Source organism: Manis javanica, chromosome 14, assembly GCF_040802235.1.
Source record: "Manis javanica isolate MJ-LG chromosome 14, MJ_LKY, whole genome shotgun sequence".
NCBI lineage: Eukaryota > Metazoa > Chordata > Mammalia > Pholidota > Manidae > Manis > Manis javanica.
Window position 1 is genome coordinate 84,954,991 of NC_133169.1, and position 23,253 is coordinate 84,978,243.

A 23,253-nucleotide genomic window follows, 5' to 3' on the forward strand; every position below is an offset into this window, starting at 1 on the left:
ATATGCAATGTAATTGAAGAGAGTAGAAATCACCAAATCTCCTTGAAGACATCACAGAATTTTCAAAGCCTAAAGGTCTAGGACTCAAATGACAAATATCTAATTGTCAAAAGCTTCCAGGTATTCAACTTCCAGCAGCATATGATCATTAAGGAAAAATAAAATTGTGGATTTCACCAGAGAAAATGCAGACCAAACCCCACTATTCTTTGATAAGCCTCAAAATTATTGAGCCAGTCTTAAAGGTATCAAAGGGATCAAGACCATAGTAATCTACTTTCTGAAAAGCATCACATAACTCTGAAGTTACATGTAACATCTGAGAACCAGACATAATACACGACTCGTTAACGTGATAAATACCTACACTCCAAACTCTGATTATACAGAATGAGCAACTCATATGTAAGCATATGAATAAATAAGAAACACTACAGACAATTTTTTAAGTTATATTTAATGTCATGCTTCTTTGTTTCTGGAAAGATGTAATGAACTCCATGGTTTATTTGACCATTATCAATGGCAAAACTGGTATCATTACTATTATCAATAGTGCCTCAGAATAGAGAACGCTGGTAATTACAGGGACAGCTGCTGTCTATTGAGCACCTGCCAAAAACTGCATTTGATTCTTCATACCCAGTACCCCTAATAACCCTCATGACAACTCTGTAAGGGAGGTACTCTCGGTATTCTCATTTTACATATAAGGAAATTGAAGTTCAAACAGACCAGTGATTTTTCAAAGTCATACAGACAGTAAGCATCAAGCCAGGCATGGAACCAGGTCTGCCTGAGTCCAAAGCCCAAGTGGTTTCCAGGACACATAAGTCCTCTCCCTACTAACAACTTCCCTCCGCCCCAGCAAGCACAGGTAAGCCCTCCCCTGAGAAAGCTTACTATGATCTCAGGGCAAGATGGTCCAGCATGAATTCAGGGTAGCAGGGTCCCCCGCTCAACCCAAACACCCCCTAGTTGATCCACATTCTACTGCCTATGTGATTGTTTCCATTTTCTCAAACTACACTTGAAGACATGCTCGAGCAGGCCCAAACACTGACCGAATGGACCCAGCATTCACATAGCCAATCAACTGACTTGTTCATTCCTTCAAATCGTGCCACTGTGGCAGCGTAATGCAGAGCAGACTTTAAACAGATTTGGCAAGAAGTGAGGGGGTCCTCCTCGTTGCTGAGGTTGGGGGAGGAAGGGGCTCACGGCCTGGCCAGAGGCATTCTTTCCCTGGAGGTGCTGTTCTACATCGGTTAATGGGGGCAGAGGTCTCCCTGAGCCCCAGGGAGAACCCAGATTGTTGTGCCAATCACCTTCTGGGGATCCTTTTGAAGTCTCAGGGCTGCCCACAGTTCCAATGATCAACTGCTTTTCTTCCTGGTCAAATTTTTACAGAATAAGCAGGGGCTTACGAATTTCACTCTGCTCTCTGGACTTGTGCTTTTGGACACAGTTTCATCTACAGTATAATATCCTTTTCAAGGGCTTTTCCTTAAATATTCCCTCAAAAAAGGACCTCAAGCCTGGGCACTAAAAGTGGACTTGGAACAAATCAATAAACATATATTGAGCACCTCTCAGGATGCAGAGATGAGTAAGATGTGGACCCTACCATCAGGGAACCCACAGTTGAGTGAAGGAGGTAAGACCAACTCAGAACCAGCTAAAATAAAAAGCAGAACAGGCGAGTACTATCCTGGAACACAGAAGCAGAAGGAATTCATTCCAGCTGCAAGGTCAATAATAAGCCCAGCTAACACTGACTGAGCACCTACCAGGTACCAGGTACGACACTGGGCATTTTACACACCTTAGCCCACTTAATCCCCACAACCACCCTGTAGAATATGCTCTATTACCATCTGCACTTTATAAATGAGGAACAAGATGGAAAAGCAAAGTACCCTGCCCAAGGTCACGTAGCTGATGTGTAAATACTAGAGGTGAGATTTGGAGGCTGCTGACCAACACCAGCGTTTATGTTCGAGTACAATAGGTTGCATGTCCTAGAGTAAAGAAATTCTTCCTGGTAGAAACAGAATCTGAACTGCTTGGGGATTCAACCAGACGAAGACAACAAGAGAATAATCCAAGCAGAGAGTCAGTGAGAGGGAAGGCCTAGAGGAAGGGCGGGCAAGCAGTCACAGGGCAGCTGAAGCAATGGGCAGAAGTCAGGCTTCCAGCGCAAAGCAAGAGGTATGGGCTCAGTGAGTTAGGGGACTGGGTGTCAAGAGACCTGGATTCTAGTCCTGGCATGGCTGCTGACTGACTGTGTTAACTTCAGCAGTTTCTATCCCCTTGGTCTTCTCATCAATAAAAATTCCAATCCCTACTGGAATAGATATTCCCAAAACGTCTGCTCTGGTCAAAATGCTCAACAATACGCACAAGAGGCCATGTGGGATGGTGGTGGAGACCAGGTGACAGGTAAACCCCAACTCTGCAGTGACTGAGGGACCCTGAACAAGCTGAATGACTCTGACACTCCGTTTTCCTTATCTGTAATGTGGGCATGACAGCAATGCCTGTTTCATGGGGCTATGGTGAAGGGTGAGTGCACTGAACAGTATAAGCACCTGGCAGAGTGCTTGGCAAGATGTCAATGTCTAGTATGGAGGCAGCTGTGTCATCATTGTCATCACCACCATTATTTCTTCTTTAAAGTTCTTTAAAATCAGCCCTTTTTTTCCTCTGCAAGAGAGAAGGTCTCACCGCTCCCAAGACCACCTGACGCGTGGGGTTCCCGTTCACCAAGGGGCCGTGCGTACCTTCTCTTCTGAAGAAACCGTCAGCTTGTCACTGGATATCAGGCTGCACACCTGGTCCAGACTTAGGCTAAGAAATTCTTCCCCCAGCATCACCTCAGGAAAGTGCTGCTCTGTTCCAAAAAAAGAAGTTCAGAAAACACAGTTACAGCACAGTCCTGCCTCTCCATGAACCAAGGCCGTGAGCCGCTGTGGGATTCCGACCGGAGCCCTGGGGGCTCTGGGAGCAGGTGGGAGGAAGAGGCAGAGAGAAAGACGGCCCATCCTGGCTGAAGGGAAACCAGTCATTTTAACTCTGGAGCAAAGGCATCCATCCCCCTGGGTCACCCTCCATCCTGAACATCAACACAGATGAAAACGGGGCAGAGAGGCGGGAGCTCATACATTTTTCCTGAGACTGATGCTGGTGTTGCAGAAAAGCTTCACTGGGGCCCGCCTACTTTAGTGAGCTCATTTCCCCTCAAGGCCCTAACTGGCAGGACTGTGGACGGTGCCGCCTGCAGCTCAGCCAAACAGAAGCGGGCCAGAACTGCTGCGTGGCTGGAAGTCTCGAGAGGTTCCGGAAGGAAGTCAACATTAGAAGATCGGCAGAAGGTGTCACCCTTTCTTGTACAAAGTCAAACCTTTCACAAGGAGGCCCAACTAAGCATCCGTCCAGGGGTGGTGTGACACAACTGGCCCCACCACCACTGGGAACAAACAGGCCATGACAGCCAGGCCTGTGGAGGCCATTAAGATGGAGGGGGACTGGGAACAGCTAGAAAGAGACAAAACCCACAGAGGGAAATGCCAAGGACAATTCCTACAGTGACATGTGCCCAGGCCATCATCCTGCTAATACACAAGCCGTGAAATGTCAGTGAAATGATATGCACTTCAGAAAGAGAACACAGATTTGAATCCTGGCGTTGCCGTTTGTGTGTTGTGTACTTGAGCCATCACCTCCCTGGGCCTCACCATCCTCATCTGTAACATGGGGATAAAACCGCTTGTCTTGCCTCCCTCACGTGCTCTGCGGGGAAACAGCCCGTGAAAGTGTTTTGAAGCTTCACCAAAGCGCACCAGCCCGAGGGCTGGCATTCCTGGTGCCGCAGGTCCTGAAGATCACAGGGTCCTCTGTCCTTTGCCCCAGACCTTGCCCCTTCCTCAGGACTCTCAGGACCATGCCCCGTCGTTCCAGTAAGGACCTGTGCTCCCTACCCTCCTAGCTGCAGGCCTTCCCCCTTCCTTCTTTGGTGGCCCCTCTATGGCCTGGTGGCTTCTTGGATAATTCTAGAAGGCTACAATCTCCCAGTTACCACTGAGGGCTCTGCCCCAACTTGGTCGGCCAGCCCCTGAAATGAGGCTCAGAGTTCCTCCAATCCTGGGAGGCTGCTGAAATATCAACTCTGCTGCAGTCATACAGTGGAAAAGAAAATCAGAGCATGTGAAGGCCCTCTCACATTCATCAGCTTCTTAAAAACCAAAGACTTAAATAATTTCTTACAAAAATCATCATTTTTAACTTCCTGTTGAAGTAATTTCAGACCCAAGGAATTCCCATCTATCCTTCATCCAAATTCCCTAAATTTTAACAGTTTACTCTCAAAGATGAAGTTTTACACATAATCTTTTCCATCTTTCTCTAGACAGAAAGGGCTCTCCACCAGCCTAATGATTATCATGAGCCTATAATTAAAGCTTGTTCATCTTAAGGCTCAGGAATGTTTGTATATAACAAAACAAATTTAAAAGTAAGATCCTTGACAAAGGGGAACAACTATCATGAAGTAAGAAGCTGATCCTGCTTCTCTGTAAGTCAACAGGAAAAAGCCTTTGGTAAAGCTTAGACTTAGGTCTTGAATATTCCTAAGACCTCCCTAACTATGAGAGTACTTAAGACTGGAGAATATTATTTTTAAAGTGCCCATTCCTAAAGATTTTAAAATAAAAGCAAGTGAACAGTCTTCTTTGGATGACGGGAATTCATTCTTGGCCAGGAGGCTGGGAAAGTAACAGGAGTCTCCCTACATGCACTTCCTGGTCCAAGAAGTCTCTGGACCAGAGTCCCCCCGTCTGTTGGCAACACCCAAAACACAGGAAAGAGAAAAAGCAGTCACCACACGACGACAAAGTGCAGGACAGCAAGGCTCTGAGGCCCAGCCAGGGCCAAGTTCAGCAGGAGGGCCAGGCAGAGCAACACCAGCAGCCTGCCGCAGAGCCACACCCAGCCTTCCGCCTTTAGCTTTGGTGACAAAGAGCTGACACGCGGAGGAGGAACAACAGCAGAGGGAACGAGGAGGAAATAAAAAAAGCAAAATTCTGGGTTGTGAAAAAGTGCTTCCTGATATGTATAAAGCAGAAAGTAGATGGACTTGGATTTTGGAAAGAAAGCAAGCAGAAATGCAGTGATGCGCGATCTAGCTGGCTTGGTGAACAAACCAGAAGCTCAAGATAAATTAAGGCAGAAAGCAGTCACCGTCCCCCCGCCCCCCCCAACCTTCTCACCTCTCACCATTCTGGGGCACCTGCAGAATTTAAATCTAGGTCTTCTTTCTGAAGCGGGCTGCTGCTTTGCCCATCTGGAACCTCCCCCTGAAATCCCTTCAAGAATCCGGGAAGCAGCATTTGGTGGGGAGGGGGCAACACAGGCGTTGTTCCGCACAGAAAGCAGCAGCTTCTCACCCAGGGCTGGCACCCCGGGACCCAGGGAATTTTACGGCTTGAGCAGGAAGAGACAAAGAAAGGAAGCAGACGGGAACTCTCTCCCTTACCCCTTCAGCCCGAGAAGACAGGGACAAGGCGCCCCTCTCCATTAGCAACACTCAAGCAACAGCAAGATATAAAAAATAGGGGTAGTATGCTCTGGCTGACTGGATTGTCTGGAAGACAAGAGTTCCCCAAAAGACTTCGTGCTTAAATCAGCCCTCTCTCTGGCTGCTTCCCAGAAAGAGCCCCTTCTGCCTCCAGGAGACACCTCCCTGAGAACCAGCGACCTTTAACACTTGTTTACTTGTTCGGGGATTTTGTTTGTTTTGCTTTGCTATTAGTGTATTTAGGGAGAATGGAATAAAAAGTCTCGCCTAAATGTCAGAAAACCTGGGTTCAAGCCCTGTCTCCTCCTCCTACCATTACTTCTTTCAAGGCTTTGACTTCATCATCGATAAAATGGGACCATAATACCTGACCTATGTCCTGAGATTGTTTTAAAGCTCCAAGATGATAACATATATGTTAGTCCATTTTGAGATCTTTAAGAAATTCTTAAGAAATGAAGGATGAATATTATCAGCATGAATATTTTCCTGCATCACAAAATTCGATGCTGTCGGCAGCACCGCTCTCAAACAGAAACTTTTCCACAGCCTCAAGGACGTCCTTTAGAGCTGCGGGTCCTCTGGGTGACGCTGTAGACCTCAAAAGTCTTAGAGACTCACTTTAATCCCACTGAGTTCAACAAACTTTCTAGTGATATAAGTTATTCTATTTCTAAAGACTGTTTTCCCATCTATTAAATGGGGCTAATAATAGTACCTATCTCATAAAGGTATATGGGCATAAATAAGCACATATAGGTAACTCACATTTACTGAGACCATTGCAAATGCTCAATCACTGTAAATATATGATGTGCCAAATGTAGTGTTTCTTCAAAAAATGAAGAAAGCAGAGCTGATGCCTACAAGCAGCCTACTGGCTTATGAGTGGGGTAAGACATGACACGTATGACTCCAACCCTAAGTCCACAGGGCCATGACTGGAAGAGGCACCCCAAGTATAAATCACGGCATGGAAGCAGAAAAATTCAGAGCATTTCTAGAGAACAGAAAGAGGAATAGCTCAACCTAGCTAGAGCCTAGGCTACGTCTCCACTCATCTAACGAATGTTTACTGAACACCCACAAAGTATGGGGGACTGTGCCAGGCTCCAGGAGATGCAATGGAGAAGGTGGCACAGTTAGAGCTTGGGGGGTAGGTGGGGTGTGCAGGGAGTGTAGTGTCTCCTATCATGGGTTAGCCCCTTGAAGGGGAATTCTCCAAGAATAACCTTTCTTATCTTTTTGCTTCTTTCTCCTTAAAGATGAGTGGAAACAGAAAAAAAAAATTGATTAAGAGTTCTGGTTAAGGGTCCTAATTAATCAGGCTTTACTTTAACTAACAAACACTGTTTAAGTTCCAGGTCTTGATTAATGAGACACAGAGTGTCTATCTATTCCTGTCCATGTGGATGAGAAATTAGGGAGAAGGGGAGGGGCTCCAGATGATTTCAAGTTCTTTCCCCACCAAGCAACACACACATATCCCAATGTTAAATGAATGAGAAAACTTGGATGGCACACTCCCAGTAAAGGGCTCACTCGGCGGGTAGACGTGGGTCTTTTCAAGGAAACAGGCCTGCAGAGAGTTGAGGGTGTTTCCTAATAGCAGCTAACACTGTGTTAGGTGTTTTACACGTGTTCTGTCACTGATTTCTCCCAAAAGCCCTACTGAAGTGAATGTCAATATCCCCATTTTACAGATGGAGAAATGGAAGCTTAAAAATTATTCAGTCACACGCTTAGGTTTACACAGCAGTAAGTGGTAGAGCCAGGGTTTGAGACCAAGGCCACCCAATTACAATAACAAACATTCTGATGAGCATCTTGGTCTCTGAGACGATAATGACTTGCCCTGAGCAGGCCATTGGGGTGAAATTCAATATGGACGTCAGAGTACCCAAAGAATTCCTCTTAAGGGTGCTACAGAGAGACAAAGAGAATATTAATCTGAAGACCTTTCTTCCAAATAAGTCTTAGAATAGTAGTAGTCTAAATATTTGGACATCCATTCTGGGTTCAAATCTCAGACCTAACTCTTGAAGTGGTAAGATCTTTCCCTAATCCCGGTCCACCAGGCTACATGAAGTGACATTCTTCTATGGTCCAAAGCCCTCCAAACAGGAAACAAAAATTACCATAGCCCTAATCAGCCTTTCTTAGCATCTGAGGCCTTTCTCCCATCCTGGGGCTGTGAGCTCCATGAGAGCAAATTCTACATTGCTTGAATCCTGTCTTGTTTGAAGCTGAATCTTCAGTGTCTAGCACATCTGCATATATTGAGCTCCAAGATTATTACGGAGCTTCCCTACCATTCTTTAGGACTGCCTGGGGCTCAGGCAATTGCTCAAGTTAATCTCACACCCATTCCCCCATCTTGATTGGATGAAATAAACCTAAACCTTTAATCAGGTTCATCTAAACTACAAGCCCAGAACAAATGGAACTGAAAACCCGCCTATGACTTCTTTGACCTGCGGAGATGAAAAGAACCCCATTATTCCCCTGCCAGCAGCCCCAAGGAACAAGTATGAGTGGCTCTGAATTGAAGCACAGGCCATGCCTCCCAGGAAAGACTGGGTGACACAGGGGACACACAAACAGAATCAAAGCATTTTAGTAGGGTAAAAAAATTAAACAGAGCCCCTTTAAATGCATGTCTCCCGCCCCCTGTTGCCCTATTTTTGGAGGGCAGAGGTAAGCTTTCCTGAATCAATATTTGGCTTTTGGAGCCCCCAGTTTCTCTGCTCCAGGGAGAAGGCCCAGCCACCGCAGTGAAGTAACAGAGACCCACTGTGGGCCCTGTCACACTGGGTCACACCAGCAGCCCTCGGGCTCTCACATTACTGCCTCTGCCCTGCCTGGACCTGGTGGGACAGGAGCTTTCCTTCCACGCTGATTTAATTCCAGAAATATATGTGTTGTCCCTCCCCCTTTCTCCCTCTCTCTCTCTCTCTCACACACACACACACAGCAAAGGACTGCACCAATACTGCTCAGTTATCAGTGTTACTGATTCAACACAGAGTTCCCTGCTACCCAGAGAATGGAAGGAATAAGGGAAATTTCCTACAAGCCCTTCAGGGAGAACACCTAGCCACAAAAACTACTGTCTCTGCACCTACTGCCTCATTTGCCACCTTCAGGTTAAAAGCAGAAAATGAGTTGGGGGCAGGAGTACGGCAGCCACCAGGGCGACATAGGCTGTACTGGCCTCTGGACGTGAAAGTAAGTAACGGGCTCAGAGCACAGGCTCTGGAATCAGACAGCCTCGTGGTGAATCTTAACGCGGCCGCTTACAAACGATGTGGTCTTGGCTAAGTTACTACGCCTTTCTGGAATTTCAGTCTTCATCTATAAACTAGGAAAACAATAACTACCTCTTATAGTTACCTGACCAAAATGAAATAATGCCTGTGACGTGTGCAGCACCACACCTCGCACCCTAGCAAGTGCGCAGAAAAGACAGAAACTTTTACCATTATCATAATCATCATCATTTTCTGATGTACAGCTGGAGGCAGCAATTTTACAAGACAATCTTACTGAGTCAGAGGTTCCAGTTTTTAAATTATTTGTCAAACTTTTATGCTGCCTTTAGCTTAATCACTTCATTCCATGATCTCAAGTGACTCAATTGAAAAAGGCCATTTCTCTCAATAAATACATGAAATCCGATGGCTTTTCCATCCCATGGCTGGAGAGTTTCAGCTCAGCTTTGGCAGACTGATGTAAACAACAAGTCCAAAGAATTTTAATTGCCACTTCATTATTGGGGTCTCATTAACATCCCTCCGTAACAGCTCTGTGCACGGCCGTCCAATTACCTGACAACAGAGTCCCCATAAACCTGCACCCTGGCCCCTGAAGTTAAAGATTAAGCAGTCCCTGTAAACAATAATGGGTAAAGAAACCTGCTGCACAAAACACCAGGGTCCCTTGCCCAGCAGCTAGCCACCCAGGAGGACTCTGACACCATCAGCTGGGGGCCAGGGTCTCAGCAATCAGCTTATAAAAATGGGACCCGCCCTTCCCCACCGCAAAATAATAACAGTCAACCTGGGGGCATAACCTTGAAGGGGAAAGTGGACCCGGAGGAAGCAGGAGGGACTCGGCAGCAGGAAGAGACGGGGCCCCTCCACACCGGAAGCCAACAGGCAGCCAGGGGACAGAGGTGGTGCTCCAGCCCCCAGAGTCCTTGGGCGCCTGCGTCTGCCTCTCTCCATGCCTTCACCAGGGGGCGAAGCCTTACCAGAAAGTAAGAGCTGACCTTAAAAACAGTTGGATTTTGGCAATAGGTGTCAATTAAAAAAAAAAATGCATACTCTCTTTGAACTACATTATGCTAGTACATTATGCAATCTCACTGTTAACTACATGCTGCTAAATATGCTTTAAAATATTATGTATCAGAATTCTCATTCAAGCATTTTATATAAAAGAAAAACCTGCTAATACTAATGTTCATCAATCAAGAGCTGGTTAAATAAGTTATAGTTCATCCATATTATGCAGCAGACAAAAAGAGTAAGATATACCACACACAAGGGTCTGGAAAGTACTCCAAGCCTGGGTAGTAAGTCAAGAAAAAGGACAGTGAGTAGAGATTGCTTCTATTTTAGTTAAAAAGCATAATATATGTATTCTGAAGGGATCACCAAGACAGTACCCCTGCCCCTTCGGAGAGAGGGCCTGGAGGAAGACTGACTTTGCAGTTGACGCTTCTGCATCCTGTTTGGATTTTTCTTACCAGGGGGATAACTTGAACTTTATTTAATACATTTTCTAAAGTTTTTAAATAATGGTATAGCAATGCATCTGCTAACATGGAAGGATATTCAGTATATGCTGCTAAGGTTTTTTAAGCTAGAAAACGTACATATGCAATGAAAAAGATCAGGAAAGCTACATATCAAGGCGCTGCCCGCAGTTCTCTCCAGGCAGGACTGTGGCAGGTATTTTTCCTGCTCTTTCTAGCTGTCTTCTTCTGCAATAATCGGGGGAGTGGTTTCATATTAAAATAGTGATAACAACACCAGTAATAACAATAACAGCAAAGGAAAGTTTGTCTTGAAGGAGGGAAAAGAATAAAATTCAGAAGCAAAGCTGGTGGTCACAGATAAGTGAAGGCAGAGGCCAGCTAGCCAGAAACTAGGGAGAGTGGGGGAGGCAGGATAAACCTGCCTGTATACCTGGACAAAGAGGAAACCAAGTCAGAAGCTCTGGAAACGGTCCTCCCCCCACAGTGGGTGCTGTCTGAGGAGTCCCATCTCTCCGCCAGCACCCGGCTCTGAGGCCCGCTTACTGCAGATGACCAGACAGGCAGGGAGGCGCTGGAGGGCGGCCCTCAGCAGTGCCTACTTCTGCAGGAGGCTCTTCTCCTTGCCCACCCACCGGGCCCCAAACCTGCCTGGAAACAGAGCAGGATGTACTACCCCCCACCACAGAGAGGAAGAAAACAGGCCTGGGGCCACTCAGCTCCAAAGGGTGGGCTGGTCTGATCCCTTATTCTCATCTGGGAGGTCTCCTTATAGTTTGTTGGCTTAAAATACCCCATAATTCGAGGCAGCGGGCCAGGAAAGCCTGGGACCACAGGGTCTGGCACTGTCCCTTATGTTGGACCCCAGTGGGTACCTACACTTCCACATATATGATGGGATGAGGCAGCAGATTCATCTCAAGAGCAGCGAGGGCAGAGAAGGCCAGGTTTCATCTGAAGGCAGGTGGCGTAAGACCAAACAAAGAAGGACCACATCCTTTCGGTGCAAGGGATCAAGCACAGAAGAGCCCTTTATACTTCCTTCTCTAAGTACTGCACCGTCTCGCCTTCACACTGCTTCTTCTCCTGTCTTTGCAGCATGGTCTTACCAACCTCTGCAGAAGCACAACTTCCCTGCTGCACACGGCAGAGAGCTGCAGAGAGAGCAGGGGGCGGAAGACGGCCACAAGCTCCACAGAAAGCCCGGATGACAGGGAGAGGCTCTCGGCGGAAGTCATGGTAACTGAGCCAGGGAAAGCGGGAGGGTTTACACACGCAGTGAGGGGGCAGCCTCCCACCAGGGAAGAGAAGACGTCCACGTCACACTTCCCCACCCCAGGATGACTAAACATCCCATGTCTAGCAGTGACAGTGGGCTGTCTGTCTACACTCTCCGCTTGTGAGGATTTCGTGACTATGTGCCACAGGCTTGCAGGCTCACATTTCCAATGGAAAATGCCAACTCTAGCCACCAACACTCAGTTACTGATTCACAGGGCTACCTTCCAGTCAAACCAGGCCCAGCAGCCACAGAATGCAGCTTACAGCATCAACACTGATTCAGAGCCAACACTGTCTGGGTGTCTCCACCACCTGTGTGACACAGCAGATAGCTTCACCTCTCTGTGTCTTAGTTTCCTTGGCTGCCGTGGGCATAAATGAGATGATGCGCATAAAATGCTTAGCACAGGGTACGGTCCGAAGTGAGAGCTCTTAAATACACCCCGACAATACTGACAGAACCCAATCACCATGGCAACAGGACCAAGACAACGCCGTGTTCCCGGCTGCATCCTTCCTGCTCTCCCCGCTCTCCCACAGGTGAGTCTCACCAAAATCACACAGATTTTCAAAGTGGGGAAAGCCAAGCCAGAAGAACAAGGGAGCCTCTGCTAAAGGTGGGCGTTCAGAACCCTCCCCAAATCTCAGATGATCATGTGAGCCGACGACAGAAGGATGGGACATGTGCTGTGTGTACACGCATGCACGCACGTGCTCTGCAGGAGAGCTGGGCAGAGGAGACAAGGCAGAGGGCGACAGAGAGCCCCTGGCCTCTAAGCACTCTCCCCACGGCACCAGCAGGTGTTCACACGCTGCCCTGGGCTTTGGCCAAGCTCTGGGCTCCTGCTGAAGCAAAGCTTGAGCACATCCCTCAAGAAAGCGGCCTCCCTGAGAGAAAGCAGAAAGGGGGTGGGAACAGGAAGGGGAAAGAGGGCACAGAAGGGGAAGCGAAGAATCAGGACAGGAAGGTTCAAAGGCAGAAGAGTCAGGAGAATTCAGAACTGGGGCAACTAGGATGCTTCATAGACATCATCATAAGGATGTCTTAACAGCTGGTCCCATTTTTGTCCTCAGAAGCAGACGTGAGAGAGAAGTAAAAGTCCATGCAGGCTTCTGGGGTCTGGAGGTTGAGCAGGAAATAAAAGAGCAGAGTAAATGCTTGTTGCCTTGTGGGCAGAGGGGCTAATTCAGTACAGGGAGCTGGCAGGGGGGCAGCCAGCAGACCTCAGCTAATATCCAGAAATCGGCTGGACAGAAGACACAGAACAGAACACAGATGATATTCGCTTGTGCGGGGGCAAGAATGAGATGCTTTATTGCAAGGGAAGGAGGTGGCCGTGGCCATGGCCGTGTCTATTGAGTAAAATGACCAGACCTATCTCTTAGCCTACTCAGGATCTTCACCCTCAAGTGAAAATACCTATCAATGAAGATTTATTTCCAGCTAAATATGGTGGACTGAACATTCACATGCATCTCTCCTCCCTCCCAAAACCCAAGGGAAAATGGATCCAAGAAAAATAAAATGGCATCAACAGATGATCTGATGAACTGAGAAGGACTGTTCAGTTGTATCTGTCTTGCGCGAATTAGTGGTAATGACACTCGCTATGCAAAAGAAAAAGACAGTTTATTAACTGCCTTTCTAGTTTAAAATGTTTTTAATTTTTGAATGTTAGTTTCTAATTTTTTCTGATTAAAAAATTGTAATACACAACTCAGCTCAGTTGCAGAAATGATATTAGGAGAATATTGTGAGAGGAGAAGAGCATCTGTTTAGGAAGGAAAGTCTATGAAATCTCACTTGTTCTTCTGTGAGAAGTCAACAGATAATATCTAAGGCTAATAAACCCAGAATAGGGATACAAACATTTTACTTAGATCAACAGAGATGAAGAGTAGATGAAGCAGTTTTTAGCTGAAATGCAACCTGCTTTTTAGTTCTTTTAGAATTGAAAATCAGTGGATCTGGGGAGCAAGTCTTGGTGTGGAAAGGCAGAGCAGGGGAGTCTTGCTTATTGTTCTAAACCCTGCAGTAGTATTTGAATTTTAAAATCATGTTCACAGAATACTTTGATCAAAAGAGAGATTTTCTTAACAACAAAGATTTATTTCAAGACCTTGTGTACATCACTCTTCTCCCCGTCCCCACAAAGCCTCCTCAGACCTCCTTCCACTTGCCCAGTCAAAATGACTGCCTGGACCATCCACCCGCCAGATAATCATACACCACTTGGCGATGACCTAAACTCTTCAATTGTTAAATCTTCCCACCTGTGTCTTGCTCCCTGACTGAATTATAACTGCTTTACAGATGAGCGCACTTTTCTCCATCTTTGAGGGGTCTACCACACACCAAGTTATTCACATCAATGAGCTCAGCGCAAGTGCAGCGGCCCGGATCCCCATTACCTGCGTAAGCGTTGGCCTGCTGCAGAAGGTCAGTGCAGGTGTGCACATCTGCAAAGGCGCGGATGCCCAGGCAATTGGTGGGATGCAACTGAGACTGCAGGAAGTCACAGCAGTTCTGCCTGACATCCATGAGCTGCAGCAGGCTGGCTGCTGGGAGCAGCACCTGGAGAAGAAGGTGACATTCTGAGACACCAGACCACTGGTGGCAGGGCCCCGTCTCCCTAAAGCACGGTTCCCATCACCCTGCTCCCAGGCTCAAGGTGCTTGCCTGGTTCTACACTGTCTGCCCGAGTCAGTCCAAACTTCCTGGCCCGACCTTCAGGGCCGCCCAGCCTTATTTCCCACTACTTCCCACTTCATAGATAATAAGCACCTGCAGATAGATTCTCCGTATCCCTACAGCCCACAGCAATGCTTCCCAACAGATAATGTGTATATGAATTCCCTGGAGGTCTTATTAAAATGCAGACCTGATTCTGTAGGCTCAGGGTGGCACTGAGAGCCCGCACGTCTAACAAGCACCCAGGAGATGTTGCAAATGCTGGGTCACAAACCACTCCAAGTAACAAAACGCCTTTGGACTGAATGTTTGTGCCTTGCCACCCCCACCCCCACCCCCAGTTTGTATGTTGCAGCCCTAAGTGCCAATGTATTTGGAGATAGGTCCTGTGAGGGGTGATGAAGGTAGAACCCAATCCAGCAGGGCTGGTGCCTTACAACAAGACACACCAGGGCTCGCTCGCTCTCATGCTAGGTAGTGAGATGTTGCAAAAGCCCTTCAGCTGTTTCTAATTCATAGCCAAGTTTGAGAAGTACTCCTCTACAGCCTTCAGCATACTGTCTTCACTTAGAAAAGTACTCACTGGATTGCTGACTAGCTCCTTCCCCACTTAATTACTGAGCATGTCCATGCCAGGTACTGGTCTAGGCTCTGTGGTCTAGATCAAGAGGTTTGGTAGTAAGCACGATAAACTAGACTCCTGCTCTGTGGAGCCTGGAGTCTGTGGAACAAGAGTTGCCCCAAATCCCTTGGGATTCAGGCCACCACATTTTGCCCTCCCATCCAAGAGACAAATAGTGAAGAACATCTCTGGGTACATTCTCAGAGAAAAGGTCACAGCACACAGGAGCATTTATCCTGTATCCTGGGAGACAGAAATAGTTCCTGCTCAGGTGTGTGTGCTTGTGTTTTTCCTAAAGGCCAAGAAAGACTGGCTTGAGCAGGCCAAATGGATGCTCAGACTGCCAGCCCCAGTTGAGTTTCCCTAGGACTTTTGCACAGCTGCCAAAGCCAGCCCTTTAGATCAAAACTCCAAGAGATACACAGCCAGAGGGTCCCACTCACCCCAGCTCCACTCCCCTTCACCCCTGACCTGGGAAAGGGCTAAACAGTCTGAGAGTATCTTTCCAAAAAGAAATTTAGGAAAAAAAAAAAATTACAGAGTAGAACAGCCTGATTTGAGGCTGCTTAGCATGCGGCCCCCAGCATCCATTCGTCCCACAACAACCCCAGGCCCTAGGCCTCTGCTCTCAGCTGCTCCCCTGGCGCTCACAGAGAATGTCTGGCCAGCCAGACTCCAGCTGTTCACAACCACAAGGGCCTGCCCGGTCAGACATGGGCTGCTGGGTGCCCTTGCTTTCTTGGTCCTTTTTTTTTAATAAGTGATTTAAATTCTGGACCTGACCTTCTCCCCAAACAGCTCTGATCACCTCTATGTGGTCAGGCCAAAAACTCTGTCCACTGCCTATTCTTGGTCCTTGTTCCTCCACCAGGGGAACCAGCTATGCAGATTGGCCTAGGACCCAGGGGTTTTCCAGGACACGGGACTGTCAATGCTAAAAGGGGAACAGTTGGTCACCCTTCCTCATCCCTGCCCACACACCGAACCCAGCAAGAGCCTCCACTACAGGTGTCCCTACTCTGAGCAAAACACCTGCTCGCCACAAGGAAAGCTCTTCCTACCTAGGAGCCTAAACTTCTCCCTCACAACCACTGATTCTAGAAAACATGCTCCTCTCCCTTCCTCTGCCCTCTCTCTTCCACTCTCCCATGTCCCCAGCAGGACAGCAGTAAATTGGCATCACGTCCTTGGTATTTGCTGAACAACTGATTCTTTCCAGAGAAGGAAAATGATAAAACTCTTACGAGTTTTAGACCATAAATGAACACAGCCAGGCTCCAAATCTAGCCACCTGAACTCTGTCCCCACTGGGGTGTCACCATCTCCACTAAGCAGACATAAACTAGGAAACTCAATTAACCTGGGAGCTTGCTCAGCCTAGCCAAAGATTCCAGAGCCAGATTACTCTCTGCCTGCTAGTGAAGTGGAGAACCATTAACCATTCTTGCTGAATACACAGCAGGAATGGAAATCTGTGTTCCAAATTCCCAAATGACCGCCATGACATCCCGTACTCCAGCCAACCAGCATGAGCTACAGACCTGACAGTTAGGGCCATAGGTTGACCAACCAGCCTGGGTTGCTGAGACTTTGACAATTTTAGCACTGAAAGTCCTGGGTCTCAAGAGACTCCTCGGTCCTGGGTGAACTGGGATGGCTGATCACACTAGGGACCAAGAACTTCTAACCGCTTACCCTGGTGGAGAGGAATAATCAAATGCTGTCTAGCACACAGCCTATTCAGTTCTTTGGCAAGCCCCCAAGGGGTCAGGTTGAGAAGAGGCGGGAATAGGAGAGCAGCCTTTTGTACCCCAGAGGAGCATTCTGGGAGTCCAACCGGAGACAGCACGCCCAGCCAAGCCACGATGAGATCATGCCAGGGACACCTCCCCCCTGGCCCTCTGTTTCACCAGGAGGACAACAGCAGTTTGGTGCTTAAATTCTCAAGCTCATGACAATCAGCCTAATAAATGAAATAATAAATACTTCCTGAACATATTCCTTGGGTTGTACTTTCAGTTTTTAAAATCTCTCTGGAAAGCTACCCACATAGCTTTCAACTTCCCTTACTGTTCATAAAACCCACTTAGCATGCAAAAATGATAAGGCTGCCCACCTCTGCATGCCGTCCATTCTGTCCGGGTCTGCGCCTGCCCAGGAGCATTCCCAGGCTGGCTTCCCAGAATGAACGGGCTTGTGGTCTCTCTCATTGCCCCTGCCCTCTCTTTCATCTTATGCTGTGATTAGCTATGAGTCAAAGGCCCTTTTCTTCCCACTGCTCGCTTCCTCCAGGAAGATGTGAAAGAAAAGTAAAGGAAGTCAGAATGCTGAGTGGGGAGGCTTGGAGGCTGGAAGACAGAGCGTGGCTCCAACTCGGAGCCTCAGGGATAAACTGGGGCACAGCCCACTGGGCTTCTGGGGCTGCACATGACAAGCACACACACAACCCGGGGGCTGCGAATAAAGCGCGAGCAAAATGTCCATGAGGTGGCTGCCTTCACCTCCCTCTCCCACATCAACAAGGGCTCTCCAAGGATTTCCTCTTCTCTTATCTTGCCCACTGCTGACGCTCGACTCCCTCAAGCAGCAGCATAACAAGATCGGGAACAAGAGGCCAAGCTCAGGTCCTCAGCAAGACTGTCCTGGTGGAATCACTAGGGCAGTTCTGCTTGGTCTCTGGGAGGAGGCTGAGAAGGGGAAGGGAGCAATCCACTGCAGGGGTGGGAGAGGACCCCACCCTAAGTCAAAAAACTTCCGGCTTGCTTCTCGCCAGCCCAGCACTGTGGCTCTGGGAAAACAGGCCCTCGAACGAGCCTCAGCAGGGCTTACGGGTTCCCCTCCAGCTTGCAGGTGTCCTCCCCTTCATTTTTTAAGGCAGGCCCGTTTTGTTTTTTCTCTCCTTCAGATACCATGAAAACACAGCAGAGGATATCCCGTCACAGAGTTTGTTTCCTTTAACAAAAACAAAAGGAAATGCCCCTCCTCAGAAAGCACCCACTCCTGGAATTTCAGGGAGGCGGGGCCACGCATAGAGGGCACCGCCAGAGGCCCAGGTAACCAGCCTGCCCGGGGCCTCTGCCTCAGCCACATGGTGGGTCTGTCTGTGCTGGCACCGGGCGTGAGGCCTGGCACAGAAACAGTGCTAAATAAAAATTTGTTGAGAAAAAGAAGGGGGACAGGGGCAGTGTGCAGATGAACGGGAGAGCTAGCAGAAAAGCACTGTGATTAAAAGTGTCACTTGGAATTCTGACTTCTCCACTCTGCATAAAAGCCAATCATTCAACCTCTCTGTGCCTCTGTCCCCTCAACAGTAAAATGAAGATAATAATGGTACTTCCTTAAAGGCATGTTGTGAGGATCTAATGGCAGAATGCATTGAAAGCAATTATTGCAGTTCAGTTCATGGTACGTAGGGAGTATTCAGTTAAATTCATTTTTATTATTATTAATTATTACGAGCTGAAGGCAAGATTAGGATCATTCATTGAACAAGGAACTCAAGTTCACCACATCAACAGAGCACAAAGAGTTGGTGAGGGCTGGACTCGAATCGCCATCTGCCACTCACTACCATGTGACTGGGGCCACTATTTGACACCTTTGGACATCGATTTCTTCAACTGTAAAAGAAGGGTTATATCAGAACATTCATTCGGCGGTCATCACATTAAGTGGAATAATGCAGCGAAGTGACTGAAGCGTGCTCGGCTTACCACGAGCAACAGTGAATGCGGGTCCTGACAGTCGTTCCCCCCACCGCGGAAGGGCAACTCAGCCTCCCGCGATGTGCACGGCTGGGGACAGATAAGGGCGCAGCTCTCCCGGCCGCTCAAGCAAGCCTCGGCTCTCCGGCCCGCGCTCCTAAGGCTTTCAGGAGAGCCCCAGCTCCTCTGTGCTCACCTCCTCAGTGCACCGAATCCGCAACAGATACTGTCTTCAGAGCTTGTGAGCAACTGCCTCAGCAGATACACCACATTTTGATACAAACTCTTCTCAACCTTTTTAAATTTTGTTTTCCCCTAAGGTCGCCCTGACCAAGCCACAGTTTAAAGTGGAGAGGAAAAAGGAAAGGGAATAGTTAGGATATCTCCTTGATTCCAAGTAATGTGCAGTTCCCTGAAGGTTCCATAGTGTGCCTCCCAGTGAAGCCCCTGCACATAGTGCCCCTTCCACACCCGGCACACACAAGGAACACAGTGGGCCCCTCAAGGAACTCGCACACCAGCTGGGACACAGCGGGCAGAGGGAGGCAGGACTGACCTCCCGATCTACCTTCAAGACCAGCCCACCTAGCGCTTCCTCAGTGAGGCCAGCGCTGAGGTCATCAAGGCAGTGATGACCACTCCCCGCTTCCTGGGCACCCCCCTCTGGTCCCTACCACACTTGTACGGTGCCCATTTAGGTCCCCACCCTCAGACCATATGCTCCTAGGTAAAAGGGCCTCTGTGCCCACACTGTCTATGGGCACAGGGTAGTGCTTTGCCTATATTAATTCATTTGAGCCTCATACCAACCCAATGAGGTGCTGTTATTATGCCCATATCACAGAGAAAAACACAGCCACGTGGAGGTCAAGTAACTTGTCTAGGGTCCCATGGCTAGAAAATGGTGGGGCCAGGATTTGAAGGGATACAGTCTGACTCATGACTACCCAGTAGAATGGGTACTGTTGTGGTTCCTGTTCTACAGATGACAAAACTGACCCTTGAGGCAGGGTACCCGTGGGGGTGGGAGGGAAAGCAAATCTGAGCCTGGCAGAGTGTCTTCTCTGACCGATTCCCGTGACCGTACTTTACAGATGGGCAAACGATGCCCTGCGGCAGGTGAGGGCTAGGAGAAGGGCACTCTGTGAATTAGTGGCCAGGCTGAGGCTGGGAGCCAGGTCTCCATTCGCACTTGGTTCCTGCCTCGTCCCTACTCCTACTTCTCCCTCTGAACCTGCACATCATCTTTGCTCTGACCCTCCCCGCCACCCATACAGAGTAGTTTAGAAAAGTGGTGGTACAGCAAAGGACACCATCAGCAGAACAAAAGGCATCCTACAGTATGGGAGAATATATTTGTAAATGACATACCCAACAAGGGGTTAACATCTGAAATACAGAAAGAACTCACATGCCTCAACGCCCATAAAGCAAATAACCCTACTAAAAAATGGGCGAAGGATATGAACAGACACTTCTCCAAAGAAGAAATGCAGATGGCCAACAGGCACATGAAAAGATGCTCCACATCACTAATTATGAGAGAAATGCAAATTAAAACCACAGTGAGATACCACCTCACACCAGTTAAGATGACCAACATCCAAAACACAAGAAACAACAAATGCTGGCGAGGATGCGGAGAAAGGGGAACCCTCCTACACTGCTGGTGGGAATGTAAATTAGTTTAACCATTGTGGAAAGCAGTATGGAGGTTCCTCCAGAAACTAAATACCGAACCATTTGACCTGGGAACTCCACTTGTAGGAATTTACCCAAAGAAAACAACTTCTCAGATTCAAAAAGGCATATGCACCCATATGTTTATCGCAGCACTATTTACAATAGCAAAGATACGGAAGCAACCTAAGTATCCATCAGTAGATGAATGGATAAAGATAAGTGGTACATATACACAATGGAATACTATTCAGCCATTAGAAAGAAACAAATCCTACCATTTGCAACAACATGGATAGAGGTAGAGGATATTATGCTCAGTGAAATAAGTCAGGCAGAGAAAGACAAAAAGATTTCCCTCATTTGTGGAGTATAACAGTGAAGCAAAACTGAAGGAACAAAATGGCAGCAGACTTACAGAGTTTAAGAAGGGACTAGAGGTTACCAAAAGGGAGGGGTGGGGGAAGGCGGGTGGGGAGGGAGGGAGAAGGGGATTGAAGATATTATGATCAGTACACACAGCGTGGGGGGAGGTCACGGAGAAGAGAGTGTCGCTCAGAGAAGAGAAGTGGGGACTGTGGCATCTTACTACTCGGATGGACAGTGACTACAGTGGGGTATGGGGGGCACTCGATAATAAGTGTGAATGTAGTAACCACATTGTTTTTCTTGTGAAACCTTCATAAGAGTGTATATCAATGATACCTTAATAAAAAGGAAAAAAAAAGCAGTGATGCACTCATTTCCTCCAGAGACCTCTGACTGGCCTACCCGCTGCTACCAGACTGAAGAAAACTGGTGTTACAGAGACTGCCATTGGTTTGCAAAAGTTGCAAAGAAAATGCCTAGCCAGGTAATAAGGATCCAGAGTAGGAAAACTGCTAAGTATCCAAGTGTGTAAACACTTTGTACTTCACAGAATGGAAAAGTTATTAAATAAATACATGATGGAAAGGGAGGAAAAAGCTGGTTCCAGTCAAACAATTCTACAACCTCCCCTGTACAGTTTTTTTGTTTATTTTTAGTGGTTTAAAACAACACAAGTTAATTTTCTTCTAGTTCTGGAAGTCAGAAGTCCTAGTAGCTCCCACTGGACTAAAGTTAAGGTGTCAGCAGAGCAGCATGCCTTCTGGGGGCCTAAAGGAGAATATGTTTCCTTGTCTTTCCTACTTCTAGAGGCCACCCACCTTCCTCACCTTGTGGCTCCCCATCCTCAAAGCCAAAAGCATCAAGGGGACCCTGTGTCAGGTCACATCTCTCCAGTCCTCCTTATTCTGCCTCCCTCTTGCACTTTACATTGGGTCACCCGGAAAATCCAAGGTAATCTCCCCATCCCACATTCAGCTGACTAGCGACTAATTTCTTCTGCAATGTTAATTCCTCTGACCATTAGCCGAACATCTTCAGAGACTCCAGGGATTACGACACAGACATCTCTGGGGGCTATAATTCCTCCTACCACTATGTCTGGTTAGTGAGTGTCTTGCCTGATGGTTTCAGCACCAGACAAGTTCACTATGGATTCAGTGAGACCAAGAAATGACAATGGGACGGTTCTTGGGGTAAAAGGGTTTATGCCCAGCTTTATTCTCCAGCACTAGGTCGAGCACTGGAATCACATCTGCATCCAGCAGTCTGCAGGTCCATAATCCACCTCCATCTCTGCCTCCCCCAGAGCACTGGGCAGAGCTCTTTATATAGTGACTCAGTCAATACTAGCTTATTGCCCACAGGTGTGGAAGCAGTAGCCTAGCAGCAGGCCAGCTATATCATCAAGTAGTTTAGGGTCAGGTGAGGATCCCGGCCATGGGAACTTCCATTTTTCCCATAATAAGTTACTGATCTATCCTAATGCAAAATTTCACAACATTATTTGCCCCTGCACATTTTTAGGTGGACACTTAGCGTTTCTCATTACAGTTACAAAAAGTGTAATTTCTTGCACTTTGTAAAACTCAATATTTACATCACTTTTAAAGTATATGAATAAATTTAAATGTGATGGTGATCTGACATAAACATCATTCATTTAAAACTTCTTTCAGCACATGCCAGTGCTCGACCTACTACTGGGAGAATAAAGCTGCGTATAAACCCTTTTACCCCATGAACCATTCCAGTCATTTCTTGGTCTCACTGAATCCATAGTGAACTTGCCTAGGGCTGAAATCCACTGCCAAGATAATGCCCTATCCTCATTTTATACTAAATTACTTTGCACTTACTGTTATTGCCCAAGAGTCATTCAGCTGCTTGAATTCTGCTGCCAAACCAAAGATTTAACCATTTCATTGACCACTCCATTCTGGATGGGAGAAACCGGAAACAAAATGGAATGGCTGTGCATTTTTCTGTGTATGAAATACAGACCAGCTTGACAAGGGCAGAGTGAGGATTCATCCAATCACTGTACAACCAAGAGCCTTCCCAGGAGCCAGAGACAAAGGCAGGCTCAATTGTGGGGAGGCTCTGCAGACCCAAATGCAGTGTGCATGCCTGCACCCTGACACTCCCCTCCTGATGAGTCCCTTCACCACAGCAAGCTAACTCCCACTCATTTGCACTCATTTAAGCCTCAGCTTAAATCTTATCTCCTAAAAGAGCCCTTTCCAGATCCTTCATCCAAACTACTGAGTCCCCTTTATATTCTCTCATTTCCTTCAATGGACTTAATGCAATTTGTGCATAGACATTACTCGTGTGTTTATCTGATGAGCATCTGTTTTCGCCCCTCAACCACAAACTCCATGACAGCAGGCAATGGGCTCACCAAGGCTCACTGTCACAAGCACCATGCCCAGCAAAGCACCTGGCATATTACAGGCACTTGAATATTTGGGCTGAATTGAGTGAATAAATGATTATCCATTCGGCACCCCTAATACCTCGATCCTGAAAAAGAGGTTGTGTTTTGGAAAATGGACATATGTGTTTTGGTCA

General features: G+C 47.5%; 1 protein-coding gene across 17 annotated transcripts in view; it reads right to left on the reverse strand.

The window, feature by feature from the left end:
- KLHL3 (kelch like family member 3) overlaps nt 1-23,253 on the reverse strand; it is a 157,093-nt gene that overhangs the window by 47,804 nt on the left and 86,036 nt on the right. For 14 of the 17 annotated variants that reach the window (XM_037015909.2, XM_037015916.2, XM_073221689.1 and 11 more), the window contains 2 exons: nt 14,028-14,190; nt 2,784-2,893 (listed from right to left, as the gene is read on the reverse strand). The exons of 1 other annotated variant lie outside the window; for it this stretch is intronic. In XM_037015909.2, coding sequence (XP_036871804.1) covers nt 2,784-2,893; nt 14,028-14,190 — 273 coding nt within the window. The remainder of the gene's footprint in view (nt 1-2,783; nt 2,894-14,027; nt 14,191-23,253) is intronic. 2 more of the 17 variants (XM_073221696.1, XM_073221697.1) reach the window with 2 other exon arrangements.